Source organism: Corticium candelabrum, chromosome 3, assembly GCF_963422355.1.
Source record: "Corticium candelabrum chromosome 3, ooCorCand1.1, whole genome shotgun sequence".
Classification (NCBI taxonomy): Eukaryota; Metazoa; Porifera; class Homoscleromorpha; order Homosclerophorida; family Plakinidae; genus Corticium; species Corticium candelabrum.
In genome coordinates this window covers 7,811,530-7,829,541 of record NC_085087.1, presented here as the reverse complement: position 1 = coordinate 7,829,541, position 18,012 = coordinate 7,811,530, and the positions used below count along the sequence as shown (strand labels likewise).

General features: G+C 40.6%; 1 protein-coding gene across 2 annotated transcripts; it reads left to right on the top strand.

The window, feature by feature from the left end:
* Positions 1-1,416: 1,416 nt before the first annotated feature.
* On the top strand, positions 1,417-17,890 carry LOC134176877 (uncharacterized). Of its 2 annotated transcripts, XM_062643550.1 has the most exons (17): positions 1,417-1,681; positions 2,115-2,191; positions 2,257-2,287; positions 2,440-2,558; positions 2,618-2,661; positions 4,195-4,291; positions 4,841-4,894; positions 4,958-5,016; positions 5,080-5,168; positions 5,710-5,792; positions 5,998-6,092; positions 6,157-6,219; positions 6,288-6,342; positions 8,199-8,343; positions 14,827-17,076; positions 17,134-17,181; positions 17,333-17,890. In XM_062643550.1, exons 1-17 carry the CDS (start codon positions 1,618-1,620, stop codon positions 17,707-17,709), a joined length of 3,750 nt encoding a protein of 1,249 aa, XP_062499534.1. In that variant the 5' UTR covers positions 1,417-1,617; the 3' UTR covers positions 17,710-17,890. The 2 variants fall into 2 exon arrangements, with proteins under 2 accessions (XP_062499534.1, XP_062499535.1); XM_062643551.1 differs by lacking the exons at positions 1,417-1,681; positions 2,115-2,191; positions 2,257-2,287; ... (2 more) ...; positions 4,195-4,291; positions 4,841-4,894 and having other exon boundaries at positions 4,992-5,016; positions 5,727-5,792.
* Positions 17,891-18,012: the final 122 nt, after the last annotated feature.

The following is an 18,012-nucleotide window of genomic DNA, read 5'->3' as shown; positions in this document are numbered from 1 at the left end:
AGATTCTTCTGTGAATGAAGATCATTCGACTGTAGAATTGAAGTCCAACTATCCTATGGAGGACTCAATGGGTTTCATGTCATCGTTTTATCAGTCCATCAGATCTTGTAGCTCTGGCCATTGCATGTCAGCAGCACTCAGTGTAAAAAACACGGACGGCATGCCTAGCGCCTCTTCCATAGCCATCAAATTCTGACCCTGACTTTTCCAATACCGTCTAGATCCATGCAGAGAACTACCAAACCTCATTACTCTAGTGGCGAATGAGTTCTAACTTCGATTGACCATTTCTTTCAGTTCTTCGCTCAGATGCGAGTCTCCAGTTTTCTCCAATCACGAAACATTAATTCCTTTATGTCGTTTGTGGCAACCAAAGACAATGTACTAACAGCCAATCCTAGGCGCGAAACTTTCTTGAGAGTTTTATTACCAGAACAGTGTAATTCATGTTTGCGATTGTTAGGACTTGTCGGAAATAAACAACAGAACTCACCTGTCTACAATTACTGACCCGAAATCGATCGCTTTCTTGGTTTTACGATAATTATACGGGAATCTAACATTACGTAACCAGTAGAGATTTTATGTCCCGTATACGATGACTATTTTACGACTACGGACTTTGCGGCACGCGAAACGACAGTCGCTATGTAGGAGTTTAGATACAATTTAAAGGTAGCACGTCTAGAAAGAAAATAGCGTGTATACTCATAATTCTTCGCGACAATTACTTCTCCTAGCGTACATGGTGTTCAGGACTTTGAAGCCTCATAGCAGTAGAAGCTAGTCTCGCCCATTTTGCTGGGGAGGACGCGGTGGAAAGGGGTCTGGCTACGCGAGACTATGTGGAAGCGACGGTGTAAACACAGCTTCAATTACTAGTAGTACTTACACTTGCACCTATATAAAATTATATAATATTTAATAATTAGTTTATTGATTTTATTATATTAACTACGCTCGGCAACAAAAATATTAAATATATTTTAGATGCTTTAGACATGTAGCAACAAAGATATTTTTAGTAGATGCATGCATACTAGAGTCTAGAGAATAGTGAATCAGCCTATTGTGTTGCTAAAGGCTAATGAGAGACATTGAATGCAGTGCCCTAAAAACAATATGTAAAAAATCAGATACTTACAAATACATAGAGAGCAATGTTTCTAGATTTTTTCTTAGTTGTGATCATGCAAAGAGCCACAACACAGCAAGGTAATTCTATAATGTAAACTACAAAATGTGGCCAATTAAATAACATTTTTTTGATCAGTAAAAATTATTTTTACAACTGTATTGCAAATATAGAATTAGTCAGTAATTTATTTCAAGAAGCACGTGAAGTATCAAGGCGCGAGTGGAAGGACTTCGAGGCAACTTCTACTGCGCATGTTTGTTACTCATGTGTTGCGATGATGGTGTCTGATTGATGTTTTGTGTGTCTACCTGCGATTTTGAGCTCCGTTTCGATTAGCGACAACGAGGGACGTTCTATCTAGTAGTCGTCCGCTCTGCGACCGGCTCTCCTATCATTTCCTCTTTGTTGGGCGTTTCCTGCGCTTTTTCAAGCTTCTGTCTATCGCCAACTCGTCCATCGTAGGATAAACAACAAACAACATGGGGGATTTTGATATGGACATACTGCGTCGCAAAGTCGCCGAAGGTTTCGCGGAAGGAAAAAGTGAGTACGTCACGTGACTTAGGGGCGTGAGCTTGACCCAATGGGTCATCATCTGTAAAATGTTTACATGGCAGTTACGTTGTTAGTGATGTTTTTGGTTTGGATACATTGCATTCTGTGTTGCTTATGATGATGACAAACTTTATTCGTATTTTTATGAACTTATCAGAAGCCAAGGGTTTTGTGTGTTTTGAGTTTGGGATAAGCTGGGCGCTCTAAGCCTAGAAAGTTGGGAAATACAGAATGACTGGTGTGTGAGAAGAACTGGAACAAGGAAGGATTGCGAGAAAATTGTAGTTGTGTGTGCATGTGTGTGTGTGTGTGTGTGTGTGTGTGTGTGCGTGCGCGCGCGCGTGTGTGTGTGTGCCCATGTGTGCATACAGGTTGAGATATACTGTATTGCTGCTGTATATTCTTTTGTTTTTACAATAAGGGGTCATCGAGGTACCGAGAAAAAGTGGCATACCACTAAAGATTGCCATCGATTTTAATGGCTTTGCTGTGGAAGAGGTTTGTGTTTCTTGTTGTGCTTAGTTGAGAAAGTGATTATTACTAAATTGTGGATGTGTTGATAGGAAGATGACGGTGGCAGGAAGCTGGATAATTGTATGAATTATTTGTTATGATATAAAGGAAGCTGGACAAACAAACAGACAGCCCATCAGATGGACAGACAGACAGACGGACGGACAGACAGACGGACAGACTTTAATCTTGTTGTTAATAGATCAGAGTGATGCAGGTTTTTGTGTACTTAGATGAAGTTGCTCAAAGGTATTATCGTCTGAAACGAAGTCAACGCGATTATTTGTTGCATGTCGCTAAAGTGCATCTTCTGTCACCACTCCTGTTTGGTCAGATCAAGTATGCAGAGAAGGTCTGGTGTGCTGGTGTATCTTAATTGAGTGTGAACAGGTTGTGATTGTTTGTATATAGTGGGAAAAGTTTGCAAGGCAAGTTGATGTGCTACCAGCCATGGGGTAAGAAGGCACCAGACAGAGAGATGAGCAGACAGACTAGTAAATGATTGGGGGGATAGGTAGATGAATAGAGCGACTGACCAACCAACTGACAGGCAGACAGACTGGCAGATAAACGTGATTGACGGTCAGACAGACAGACAGACAGATAAATGTGATTGACAGACAGACAGACAGACAGACAGATCTTTCAATTCAGTAAACTAAATTTTGGTTTGTAGGCTCAGTAGGGGAGCTTCTTAATGCTACTTGTAAGTAGTTGTTACACTTGTTGTTCATTAGCTGTTACTCTAGTTTCACCTGTATTAGCTTTGATGTATAAAAATATATGAAAATTTGACAGACAGACAGACAGATGTTGTTCAACTTTCAATTCAGTAAACTAAATTTTGGTTTGTAGGCTCCGTAGGGGAGCTTTTTAATGCTAATTGTTATTTGTGTAATTGTAATTGTAGTTGTGACACTTGTTGTTCATTAGCTGTTACTTTAGTTTCACCTGTATTAGCTTTGATGTATAAAAATATATGAAAATTTGACAGACAGACAGACAGACAGACAGATAAATATGATTGACAGACAAACAGACAGACAGACAGCTATTAGGTGGTTAGTTGTTGTATGGGGTCACTAGTTGGGTCCCATAGACTTGTAATTTTAAGTTGAGCTACGTTTTAGTGTTAGTGATGTTGGACAGCTTTGATGATGTATTCAATAACAGGGACGTAGCCGCCGGTCCGGTTTGTCTGGTCTCAACTGGACCACTTTTTAATATTTGTACGTTCACCAACGGACTATTCCCGACAACTTCCGGAATAGGTTGTAGCTGATTAAATAAATTTTTATTTAATCACTCTAAGACAGCTTCATATCAACTGACTGCAGCTCCACAGATCAGAACGCATATAGCTTGTGGAACCAGATGGTGTTGCTTCTGGCTGTCACCTCCCTCTAATCCCTCATTACCTTATGAACTTTTGTTTCCTACGAGACCCTCTGGGAGTCTAGGAATAAACCCTGTGCTGCATCGTATACTTTGCACAGACCCAATGGTTTATACCTGGCTGCCTTTCATTACGTGACGTCGACGACGCTCAAGACGTTGCATTCTGTCACTACTGTAGTAGTACGTAACACGAGAAAAATTATCTGTTGTGTCTGTCTGCGCATGATCGTCTGTACATGCTTGCTAATTTTCAACCGGACCACTTCCAAACTGTCGGCTATGGCCTTGAATAGAGAAACAGACAGACAGACAGACAGACAGACACACTAACAGACGGACAGACAGACAGACAGACAGAAGGATAGACAGACAGACAAAACAGACAATCTCTGAAAACATTACAACCTCATTCCACTGTGCTGTGTGGCCTATGAAGATTGGTCAGTAGGATCAAATGTTCTGCTTTGTGGCTAGATGGACAGGCCAATGCAAACATTGCTTAATTGATTGAGTGGGACGGACTGCATATTTCAATGTGTGATTATTTGTAGTAATGATTTGTTAGTTTATTTGTTTTGTGTCTTTGCTAGTAACGTGATAATTGAGAAGGAGCTTACACCAAGGATGTTAGAGAGTTTGGACGATCTTGAGTATTCGTTTGACTGGTTCAAGAAGAAAGTGGAAATGGTAACGTGTTGTTGATCTATACCACTTTGTTAACGTTCACATTGAATGACACTCGTGTATATGTGATGTGTGAGTTTTGTGCTGCTTTCGTCTCAAGTGAATGGCTGTCATACACGTAGTTTGTATGCATAAGAGTGTCACTCAGTAGGATACATTGAGGGAGTGCAAAATCCACATGAATCAGTGGAAACAACGATTACACATGCACACACGCACACAGTAACATACACACACACTTCTTTTTCTTTCTTTTTTGCTACACACACACACACACACACACACACACACACACACACACACACACACACACACACACACACACACACACACACACACACACACTCACATAAGCACACACACACGCGTGTGCATTGCGCGAGCATTGGCATTGATTGAGTTCTTGATTGTGACTTTGCATCATGGAATCTCATTTTATGATTGTCGCTATGGAAGCAATGATGACGCACAAATTGAGTGGTGCTTGTACAATGTAGTGCCGAGGGTTGTTGTTGTTGGCATGAAAGTTTGACTGTTGCTCTATGCCATTAGGGTGACATTGCGACCTTTGAGAAAATACTGACTTCAATGGCAATGGTTGGAAAGGTTGGTATGACGATTGACTTTGTGGTTGGTGCATGTGTGGCTGACAATCGAGTATCTTTCTAGATGACAAATCACCATACTGCTATACAGGCTTCTCTTCAACACGACATTCTTGTTAAATGGTTGCATGATTGGCTTTGCCTCGTGTCGTATTGTCAAATGGTGATGATGTTGATGTGTTGTAGTGTGGCAGATTTGAGATCGAGACGAAAAGGGAGTGAGCAGCGGGCAATAATATACTATAGAACTGTAACACTGATGAGTGCCAAAATGAGTAAGTTGACGAGACGTTCTGATGCATCTGAATGTATACTTTGTGTTTGTTGTCAGTCTGCTTGTTATTCTTGTATTGCCTTTCTGTTGTCGTGGGTTTTGTTAATTAGTTATTATTGATGGTTTTACCAGTTCGACTATTAGTTTTGGTCGATGGATGGTCTGCTTGATCATTGTGTGTGTGTGTGTGTGTGTGTGTGTGTGTGTGTGTGTGTGTGTGTGTGTGTGTGCACGTGTGTGTGTGTGTGTGTGTGTGCACGTGTGTGTGTGTGTGTGTGTGTGTGTGTGTGCACATGTGTGTGTGTGTGTGTGTGTGTGTGTGTGTGTGTGTGTGTGTGTGTGCACGCACGTGTGTGTTTGCACGTGTGTGTATGTGTGTGTGTGTGCGCGTGTGCACATGTGTGTGTGTCTGTGTGTGTGTGTGTGTGTGTGTGTGTGTGTGTGTGTGTGTGTCTGTGTGTGTGTGTGTGTGTGTGTGTGTGTGTGTGTGTGACTATGTGTGGGTGTGTTTGTTGTTTGAGATTGTTTATCACATGTTGTAGTATGTTATCTCGTCAAGATGTTGTTCAAACAACGTAAAGACATTCCCCGAGAGTTCAAGGCTTCATGCGAAAGAGATTCAGAGGTACTTAATCATAGTGATAATTGCCCATAAGTATGACTACCTCATAAAATAATGATAATACTGAGAAACCATTTATTAACACATAGCAGTCTAATGGAGGGCTGAAAGTCATTACAATGTGGAGCACTTACAGTCTGCTTGACATTACTTATGAGATTTTGTGATGAATGCGATGATTACTGAAGTCTCTTGGTTGTTATTGCAGAGCAGTCAGCTGATGAAGGAAGATGGAAATAAGAAATTTACAGATGGAGATTACAGACTTGCTGTTCATCATTACACACTTGCTGTAGGCAAGGAGTATGTGACACGGAAGGAGGATAACATTGATGTTAATGTTTACAGTTGAGTTTGGATGTTATAGCCCTTTCAATCCTGTGTTGTATGGAAACAGAGCTCTCTGCTACTTGAAGATGGGAGAATACAAGTCAGTCAACTTGTGTACTCAAGATATTGATTGCAGACGTGACGTATGACGGATATTCTCGATTTTAGGTCAGCTCAGGCGGATGGCAAACGTTGCATTGTGGTGAAACCGGAATGGGATAAGGTGCAGTGCAATAGGATATTGTTTTGATTGCTAGTTATTGATGTGTAGTTATTTATTAATATTGTTAATTGAATTGAATTTTGTGTTGTATAAGGATTGCTTATTGAATTGGTGTAGTGTCATTGTCATAGAGTTCACTGTTGTATGGCGATTTTAGTGCAAATTTATTTTATTAATTATAGAACATTTTATTTACACATTTTGTATATTAATTAATTAATTTATTTATTTACTTATTTATTTATTTATTTATTTATTTATTTATTGTTGTACTCAACCAGATCAGCCTGGTTCGTAAGGTCTCTTGTAAGCACAGGAGGCAAACCCTGCCTCAGAGGTGCTTAGACCATCATGGCTGTCTAGACAGAAGACACGACTTTACGTAGGATCCGACTGGATCCAAGAAGCACTGCTTTCTGTAAGAGCTACAGGTTGTGATGCAGCCACCATGCAATACCTGCGTACATTGTGCTCAACGCTCCCCACACACTGGAACAACCAGTGTTTTACACTGCCACATGTGTTTACCTTCCTGCAATTCACTGTATTTTGTCAACTTTTCAGCCATTTTTTTGGCGATGTTGCCATCAGCAGACAGCTGATATCAATAAGAAGACAACTGTTTGTCTACCTATTTCTGAAAGAGATGTCAGGACGATTGGCATCGATCTTGTTAGTACTAAGCAGTATAGATAGTTGTATTCACATCATAGTGATGTCGTCTGTCTCCATAAGCCAGGATGATGTTGGTACTGTCTGTCTGTCTGTCTGTTTGTCTGTCTGTTTGTTTGTCTGTCTGTTTTGTCTGTGTGTTTATTATTTATAAATATAAATAAATAAGTAAATAATAAATATAAATAAATAGTAGATTTATTTATTCTATTTTTAATTTTTATTTATTTACATATTTATTTATTTACATATTTATTTATTTACGTATTTATTTATTTACATATTTATTTATTTATTTATTTACATATTTATTTATTTACATATTTATTTATTTACATATTTATTTATTTACATATTTATTTAATTACATATTTATTTATTTACATATTTATTTATTTACATTTTTATTTATTTACATATTTATTTATTTACATATTTATTTATTTACATATTTATTTATTTATTTATTTACATATTTATTTATTTACATATTTATTTATTTACATATTTATTTAATTACATATTTATTTATTTACATATTTATTTATTTATTTAATTACATATTTATTTAATTACATATTTATTTATTTACATATTTATTTACATATTTATTTATATACATGTTTATTTATTTATTTATTTACATATTTATTTATTTACATATTTATTTAATTACTTATTTATTTACATATTTATTTACATATTTATTTAATTACTTATTTATTTACATATTTATTTACATATTTATTTATATACATGTTTATTTATTTACATATTTATTTATTTATTTATTTATTTATTTATTTACATATTTATTTATATACATGTTTATTTATTTACATATTTATTTATTTATTTACATATTTATTTATTTACATATTTATTTATTTACATGTTTATTTATTTACATATTTATTTATTTACATATTTATTTATTTACATATTTATTTATTTATTTACATATTTATTTACTTACATGTTTATTTATTTACATATTTATTTATTTACATATTTATTTATTTATCTATTTATTTATTTATTTATTTATTTTGTTCAAGAAACGATTTCTTACTTGACGAGTGAGCATGTGTCAGGGGATAAGGGAGGCAAGAACGTTGTCATTTCTTAGTGTTGACGATTAAATTAAATACAGAGGCATTTATTTGTGGTTATGTTTGGTGCAGGGTCAGCACAGGTATGCTCAGGCATTGTTTGAGCTTGGTCACTATCGCGAGGCAAGGAAGGCCAACAACACTGCTCTGAAGTATTATAGTAGCAGCAAGATATTGGAAGAACAACGAATAGTTTTTCAGGAGACGAAGAGTGGAGGTAGGACACTCGTGCCTTACTGTTTATGTGTTTGTGTGTGTGTGTGTGTGTGTGTGTGTGTGTGTGTGTGTGTGTGTGTGTGTGTGTGTGTGTGTGTGTGCCATGAGATTGGGGCAGCAGGATGAGCCGTGTTGCCATAAGTCGACTACGCTCTGATTGTTACAGTGGAATAAAATCCGCTTGCCAGACCAATGCTTGTCCTGCGTCAAACAGGCTACGACGACGGCAAACAATTCTTCCCATGCTATTGACTTCCTCGATTCTAACGTCTAATTCAACTGCCAGTCACCGTGGAACCAAGCTCCACTGTAGTATGCACCAAAACTGTGTGAACCAGGTGCATCTATGTAGAGTTCCATGTCTGCGGCGGCAGAGAGATGGACATCCGGCATCATTGTCACTCCATTCCAAGACGGGAGAAAGCAATACCACCAATGGAAATCCTTCCTAGTTTTCGCTGTTAATGTAGGCATGGTGATGACTCAATCGGACGGAGGTTGTCAAGTCGATGAGTCGACATAGAAACTTTGGACTGTCGGAATGACCTTGCATGCGAAACTAAGCTTACCGATTATGGATTGTACGTCGCACTTGGTTGCCTTACGGCGTGACAGCCATTGGGGAATTTTTTGTCCATCAGATTCCTCAGTTTTCAGAAGGTAACCTAGCAACCAACACCTCGGAGTCAAGTTCAATGCCTAGGAAAGTTATGGTTGTAGTCGGGCCTGTTTCTTTGCTCCGCTCCATCAGTACAGTACGCCCAGCTGATGGGCTTTGTCCTTTACCCGTGTCATGGATGCACGGCAAGTGGAGTTGTCAGGTACGTCAAAGAAGAAATCATCGAGATAATGTAGAACACGATTAATGTGGCACTCGTCGAGGAGTGTAGACCGAAGGGCAAGCACTTGTCGACGTAGTATTGGCTGTCCCAATACACTCCCAGTAGGTCCCAATCCTCTTGGCGGACTAAGCACAAACGAAAGGCATGTTTCAAGTCCATCTTTGCCATGCAGCAACTGTGACCGGTGTGTTTCACGGACGCAATGGCATCATCAATTTTCTTGTACCGCAAGCGGTACTTCTCCGGGTCAATGCCATTGCTAATACTAAGTCTGCCAGGACAGGTGCATAACCAGTCTCCAGCTACCGTTTTTCTTTGGAACAACACCTATTCCAGAGCAGTGGAGAGTTGGCAGAGGGAGTTTGTTGTAAGCGCCAGCCATGTCACTGCGTTCGCTTTCTAAATCCAAGGGCTCAAAAAATTAGTCCAACTAGTTGTCGATATTTGAAGAGTTTCCAAAAATTTTAGGTGGTCAGAACTGTTAGTCTATGATGTCATGTTGATATCAGTTATGGTGTTTAGTGGTATACCATCATTTTGGAGCGCGTGCGAGGAGAGGGCTGGGTACGAGTCTAGTAAAACATACAGCACAGTATTCCATACTTCACAGTGGCATGCAACCAAGCGTATCCACACATTACCGCTGAGCCAATGGATACGACGTGTTACACTAAACAGAGCTAAGACATCTTTGCAATAGTGATAGCTAATTGAATTAGTGATTAAACGCATACCACCTCTCTTTGTCAAAGCAAGGCGGGGTTTCAATGAGACTTCTACATATCACATTGCGATAGTTGTCCATTTTCTTGCTACTAAATCATACAGTATCTACCCTATTTTGATCTACAGGATTTACCATTGCCTCTGCTTCCTCACGTGCTCTCTGGTCATAAACTTCATGCCTGTACTCTGTCGGAATCCTGAAATGGTTCTCGCACTCCCCGTTTCATTATCCGGGATATGAGCAGTTTGTCAACGTATGCTGTTGGCGTGATAATTTACTACGCGTACATGTCATTGTACGACAAATGTCCCAATACAAGCGTCAAACGCGAAGTGGCACATGTTTCAATACAGTACAGCTATCCACCTGCATACTGAGAAAGCCATTACAAACTAGCCTTGGTCTGCTATAGTGTTGTAAAATTTAACGTCAAATGACAACTTGACGACCTATTTTTGAGCCCTGCCTTGCTGAACAATAACCTTGTGCTCGAGTGTGGACTTTAGGTTGGAAGATAAACGAAAGTAACGTGCACCAGTGTAGCCAAGATTGAAACTATGATGTAGTGACCAAAGCAGTGATTCAACAAACGTACGATCAGGGTGATTGTGTAGTGACATTGCAAATCCTCGGGCTGAAGTGGAGTGTCTGGTTTATGCTTGTTTGTTGGTGCCCTTGCAGGAACACGTGGCCTCGGTGATCGTCGTGGCAGATGAAACATTCATGTCAGTATTTGCACAGGCTAGGTGAGGCTTGGTTCTTGCATCTACCGGCATTGAAGAGACGGCAGATTTTGGGTTTGCTCGAAGAGGGATTGAAGATGTTACCGGAAGATGTGGTTGCTTGCCTGGGGCGACAAAAGGACTGGTCAGTGTGTGCACAGTCTGTTGCCACGTGACCTGGTTGGCTACATGTATAGCAGGTGATTGAGGTTGCTGCACGACCTGTGAAGCACTGAGCCCACACATGATGGTCGATTGTGTCCCATGTTATGCCTGTGGTCCTGCTGGCAAAATAACGAAAGGCTCTATCGTATTTCAGCCATGCTGAGGTTTGGTATTCCGAGCTAGCTTGAGTGACTATAGACTGGTAGCCGATAAGTTTGTAACTTTGCGCCGGATCCGCTAAATTAGGAAAAGTAGTAGCTGGCAGCGTGGGAATAATCTTGAATCTCGCTAACTATATATCGCAAACAGATAAATTCTAACATCATTAGGAAGTTAGTGATGATGAGAAGACAAATATATAGAGCTTGTTTCTGATCAGTATCGTACAACTACAGAATTGGCTACTTCTTGTATAGCACGCGATGTGATTGCGCCCTCATGACCAATTAGAACGACCACCTGTGACTTCACACGCGCCGCCAGGTCAATTGTGGCATTCTAATCACTACAGGGGTCATCTGTTTCAGAAACAAAGGCTTCTTCGCTTTCCGAAGTCTCTTCTTCTTCACGCCTTACTTCAATGAGAACACAGTTGACCGCTTCTTCAACTATCCCGTCGATCTCTCGATAATGCTTTTCTACTTTTTGAATGATGTGCTTGACACAGTTGGCCCATTTCTCAGCTGTAACCTGCGTAATGCCTTCTCTCGCAAGCTGCTCAATTCCCGCCGTAGTGAAATCCTTGTTATGAGATGCCACATAGCCCTTGACTTGTGCCCAGACCAGCTCGATCGGGTTCAACTCACAATGACCGACAGGCAATCTCAGAACGTCATGACTGTGCTGATTAGCGAAGACATCAGTCAGGTACTGCGAAGCCGGGTTTCTTGCTTTTTATTAGCATGAACATCTCTGCTTTTAACAGTTTCTTGTCGTATGGGATTTCATGCGAGTCCAGATACTGGATCATGTCCTTTTTTGTGCTGCTTTTTGTCGGGATTTTCTCAGCAACGCTATTATGATACTTGGCATTGTCAAGAACAGTAACAGAAGTTGCTGGAAGTTGGAATCAACCTCTCTCTGAATCACTCCATAAAGTGGGCCGTGGTCATTTCCTGATGGTAGTCACCGGTGCCTTTCTTTCCTCTGAAAACGAGGTCAGCATTAGAAATCCAACCCTCTTTCCACCCTGCATGGAGAATAATGAGTCTTCCACCCTTTCCTGATGGGACTCTCAAACCTCCTTTGCCGTCGTAGTCAGGCCAGCATCGTTCCAAGGTATGGTGCACGTTGAGCCATGTCTCGTCTAGATACGCTATCAGTCTTCCCTCGTCTCTGTACTTCTTTATTTGTCTGAGATAGTGATGACGAGCAGCAATAGTTCTGTGTTGTTTTTACAACGCTGTTTTCTTGTTGCGTGTTGTATATTTGAAGCCCATTTTCTTAACTGTTTTGAGAAGTGTTTGTTTGCTGTATGAATAATCTATGTCTTGTTGTAGAGCTAAAGCAGTGTATCCATCGTTGGGAGTTCTCTGTCTGTGTAGAACCGGTGAATTCTACGACGAATGACTCCTTCTTGAAAGTTGCCAGTCTCCTGCTGGGCAGGACCTGAACCAGACTTCTTGCCTTTCTTTGCGGGACTATGCACATCTCCTTCAATGTTTACTTGGCGATGAACTCTGAATACAGTGCGTTCAGATACCTGCATCGCCATTGCCGTTCTTTTTGTTACACTTTCCAGCATGATTGGCCCACCACGCTTCTCTTGCTCAAAGAAGGCATGGACGTTACAGATCATCCGTTTGTGAGAACTTCTATAGGCATCGATCCTTTTTCTAGAGCTCCTTCCTTGAATTGTATCTGAGCTATCTGTAGGAATAGCTACGGTTTTGCAATAACAGTTGAAGACATTATAGCAAATGGGCAAGAAAACACCAAAATTGAGATACTGAAAAGATTGAATGTACTATATAGCTAAATGTACGCGTACATGGAATTTATGGATGTTACATATGACATAGAGAATGAATGATTCATTACTGCACTTTGTGCCATTATGACATCAGGAATATGTTTACAGATGAACTCGCTTCCATTTTGATGTGTAATGTAATCTGTATACTTTCCGTGATGCCCCTCCTAGGCTCCTATATCTACATAAGCGTTTGCTGCAATTCCCACACTGCCAGCTATTGCTTTTCCTACTTTAGTAAGACTGTAGCTGTATATGCAGACCAAGCTGGAAGCCATGAGCCGATGTTGCAGACATGCCTGCGCTTTTCACCGGATACCGAGGCTTTCATGTCCATGGGGACCTCACTATGTTAGTTGTTACTTTAGTAAGTATAGTGTCAAAGTCAACATATTCACCTGCTAGTATCTTCCTCTTTGTCCTCCTAGATAGCATCCAGGATGCCGGTTGATTGCTAGATCCGGCTGCCGTCCATGCGTCCATGTGTGGCCGAGAGATGTGCGAGGGCTGGAACGACGTGATTTTGATCTTGTGTAGGAACGGCGACTGGGCGATCTAAACTGTCATTTGCGTTGTGATCAAGACCTTGATGATGAGCGAGAGCTTCGGCTGCGGTCGTTGTTCCAGTTCCCACAATTGCGACTCCGTGTCCGGGTATGGCCCTTCCTTGTGGTGAGGCGGGAAGAGCCTGACCTGGATCTTGAACGGGTTAGCATGGGACGAATAGCTTCAGACATGGCAGCTACTGATGCTTGTACTGCTGACTGGATCACAGTCTCTAGTGATGTGCTGTCGATTTGCGTGGCCATGGTAGGCGTGTTTCCGTCGTCACCGCGTGGATAAAGCTGCTGTTGGCTCTGTAGTTGTTGTAGTCGCTGTGTCAGTAGGAAAGAGAGCAGTGGACAGTCGCTTGATTCGTTCCGGTCTGGAGCCATTCGAGACAAGGTGATATTGCTCTAGGAGCAATCGAATTGACACGTTTGAAAGCAAAGCAATTTCTTGAGGAAGAGTGAGGGATGATGCTCGTCGGGTTGAACGACTAGTGCGCTTACTCATATGAAGAAAGCTACCAGCTAGACAATGCTAACCGAACAATTCAACGTTCTCACAGTCATTTGTATTAATACATAGTTTAATCGCTAGCTATTGACATTACAAAGGTTTGGCTAACCTCTGTAATCTTCTACTCCTGATGTTAACCTACGTTTACTATGTAAATGAACCAATGACGTCATACAATAGACATTATTTATGAGGGTCATTTCAAAGTTTGAGACACTTGTTGATAAGCTGTTTGTATTATTGACAACAACAAGAAACCTTGACATCAGTGAGACCTGGTTGCGATGTTATGTGCCAGTGCTGAAGAGGTAGTCAGCCAAATGACGTCATTCTTGGTCACGATATTAAGAAACTGGTACAGGAGGGGAGCTAAACGAATGTGATGACACTGACAATCATTGCATAGGACCGTGAAGGTGTTCTTGTCTGCCACAAACTTTGATTGGATACTTTGGGCAACAAAGAACATTACAGCATGTTCTTTACGCGAAAAGCTGTGTGCAGCACTACTTAAATAACGAGACGTCGTGAAATCATGCATGCTGAATCATTCCACACAACAATGCCAGTTGTCACACTGGTATAGATAGTTACACAGCAGATGTTGTCTCCACCCTTCTGTAGTCATGCCCATACCTCACACAACCTATTCCCAGATTGAAGGTCTCCTGACTGTGACTTGTTTGAAGAATTTTTACACATGACTGCAAGAGTCCAGCAGGTGACTCACCATGCAAACAGTGTTATGAAGCTGCCAGACCACTGGAACAAAGTTACTATATGCAAGCTGTTTTCACGGCCCAAATTTTTCTGTATACTTTAGTAGTGTTAGTTTACAATCTCATTGTAGCAAAGATTTGTGTACATTGAATTCAGTAATGTCATACAAGTTTGTCTCTAATTGACATACATTTTGTGTTTGTTGTTTGGTGACGTTGTAGCTGCTATGCAGTCATTATTGTAGGTCAATATCTTCATCATTCTGTCTCTGCAGGTGCTATTGATCGTCTCGGTCCAATTGTTAAGGCTGATTATGAAGTTGCTGTGAAAAAGGGGAAGTTGCCAATAATGCGAGGGAACATTGACATGCTTGGTGAAGAAGATGCAGGCAAGACGACATTAGGAGATGCTTTTTTAAATCTGCCATTTATAGAGAAGAGGGAAAGTACAGTAGGAGCAAACGTGAAAGTGATGAGAATGGGAGGCGGTCCAAACACGAACTGGAAGGAACTGAAACCAAGAGACAAAGAAGAGATCATTGATCAAGTTCTTGTCAGAGGCTTTCTTGCATCTGTTGAAAGCCAGCAACAAATTGAGGCAACAGAGGAAACAAGGCAAGTGACACAAGATGACAATGAAGAGGAAGCTGTTGGACAGATCATCCAAGAAGCAGAACAGCAGCCAGCAGGTAGTACCAACACTGTAGCTTTACCAACAGCCAGACAAGCAACTAGTAAAGAAGGCAACTCGACAGAGTTGAGGAAGCCGCTACGTGATTTGTTGTTTTCTAAAGAATTAACCGAGGAGCAAGTAAAGTTAGCAGAGGAACTGCGTTGTGACAAAGCTGCATTAGAAAAAAGTGAAAAGATGATGTTGATTACAGTGTGTGATCGCGGCGGTCAAGAGCAGTTTCTGATGACACACGCAGCATTGATGGCAGACAACAGTCAGCACAGTGCAACCACTTACATGATAGTGATGGATGGAACAAAGAGTCTTGCCGATCCCATACCTCAATGTTTGTTCCGACCAGAACAAGGAAGTGAGCAGTTGGTCATGCCACGTTTTGGCCCTACGACGAGACGTGAGCTGTTGGCTTACCACATGAATGCCATCAAGATGGCACATCCAGTAGTGGGTTGTGGTCCTTTTCTTGGTCAGAATTATGTCAAGCAAGCACCAGTTACATTCGCAATGTCCACACGAGAAGACAAGACAAAGGACATGGATAGAACATTTCTAGATCAACAGGAAACCATATTGCAAGACATTGTACAGAAGAACAAGTTTGGTGGCCACATGATGTTGGCAGGAGAAAACCCAAACAAACTGACTTTTCGTGTTGACAACACACGATCAGGCACTCGCAGTCCGGATCCAGTGCTAAAGAAAGTGAAGGAGATATTTGTAGCAATGGTGCGGTCACTGTGGAGTCAACGAGATGCTATTCCATTGCCGTGGGCAGTTCTCGATAAATTGTTGAGCAGAGTGTCTCAACTGGATGACAACGAAGGCAAAATACTTGACATCGAAGAAGTGTGTGAGTTGGCTCAAAAATTCTGTGACATTATGACACAAAGAGAATGTCAATCGGCACTGCAGTATTTATCAAGTTTGAGCACAATTGCATTTTATTCTGATGTGAGTGAGTTAAAGGAGAAGGTCTTCACTGATCGGCAGTGGCTGTTTGATGTTCTCAATGTTTTTGTTACTGTTCTCCATAGGAGTAACATTCCACCAGAACTTTGGGAAGATCTGAAGAAATTGAAGGAAGAAGGAATGATGTCATGGTCATTGGCTCATTATCTGCTGCTGAAGAAAGGTGTCAAGGAAAGTCAGTTTGAGCCCATCTTGTACTTGCTGCATCTATTTGACGTCATCTGTCCTATGATCACATCATCGGAGATGCTGAAGGCTGTTATGAAGGTTGGACACTCATTCTTTGTTCCTTGCTTGCTGGAACAGAGATATGATAACAAGTTGGCATGGCAACAGCTGGCCGGCTCCACTCGATTTCCTCCTTCTCTCATATTTCGTCCTGATGGGTTTGACACAACTCCCGAGCCGATCTACTTTCGCTTGGTGTCTCGTTGTGCCACTGAATATGCCCATCCTCATCCCAAACTAAAAAGAGGTCATGCTGTCTTTCATGTGGATGATGATCTTGAGCTTGATCTGGAACTGGTTTACCATGAACTGCATTACATTATTGCTACAGTATATTCTCCACGTCAAGTGTTTTCTCGTGATGAGCTGAAACGTCAATGTAGCATCATTCGTCAGTTTCTCATTCATCAGCTGAATGAGTCCAAGAAACGAGGATTGGATGGCTTTAAGTTCACTATTTGTGTTTGTGTTCCTTCAAGTGAAGCTGAAGATACCCAATCAATAGATGATGATTGTTTGGTGTGCATTGATAAATATCCATCTCAACAGAGTTTGATAAACCAGAAGAATGATCGTGTGTCACGAGAGCAATTTCCCACTTTGGATATCTGGTTTAGTGACTCAAGGGAAAGTTTAGGTAAATATGATTATTTGTGATGTTGATGGTTAGTATATAATTGATGTTACCTTATAGATATTGAAACTGGAAGTGATAGACAACAACAAGATGAGCAAACAACGAGTGAGTTTAGTTGTCTTTCTGTTTTGTGTTTTACTGTCTACATTGACAGTTGAGTAGTAGCATGTAGTGAATATGAGGATTGTCTGCTGTAGCTATGAATCATATAATGTCTGAAATGGTGTAATTGAAACATCTCTTGTTCTATTTTCAGAAAGTGAATCTGCTGATTCAAGTGTGTCAACTCTAACATCTGGAGTTTGTCAACAGTCACAAATGTCTAATCTTGATGACGAGTTGAGTTCTCAGCTGTTAGTGAAAGTTGCTCATAAAGTATCTCACAGCTGGGAGGAATTTGGGTCTCTTCTGTCAGCAGATATGTTTTCTACAAAGAGAACGGACGTCATCACTGCTACATACAGAAAGCCATTCTTGTGTGCTAAAGCCATGCTAGAAGAATGGAGAGAGGCAATGGGCACAAGAGCTACTTGTCACTTGATTGTTAAAACACTTTTGGAGATGGGCTTGAGGAAGGAGGCATGTGATATATTTGGGTCTGCTGTAGTAGAACTTATTTATCCAAACAAATAATTAAGGTAATTATGTGTCACGTGACTTTGATTTAGGGACATATCTTTGTGTCATTATTTTTAAATTTATTTGTAAACGCGCTGTAAAGTATAGCAATGTGCTATCAATCGAATTGAACAATAATATCTGTAAACAATAGTTTAACGAGATTCTGTCTAACATGATATACGTATTACTGGAATTGTATATTTTGTTCCCTGCATCAAATCAAGGAAAATGATTGAAAGGAAGACAGACACACACGGAAAACACGTGCAATTTAGGGCAGTATAAGGTTAGCGAGTCCTATATTGCGTTATCACA

Bases quoted from the DNA above. Each gene is read 5' to 3' on its own strand.
- LOC134176877 (XM_062643550.1), top strand. From the start codon at position 1,618: ATGGGGGATTTTGATATGGACATACTGCGTCGCAAAGTCGCCGAAGGT. The intron at 4,895-4,957 runs GTTGGTATGACG...GTATCTTTCTAG, and splicing joins CAATGGCAATGGTTGGAAAG to ATGACAAATCACCATACTGC. The intron at 5,793-5,997 runs GTACTTAATCAT...TTGTTATTGCAG, and splicing joins CATGCGAAAGAGATTCAGAG to AGCAGTCAGCTGATGAAGGA.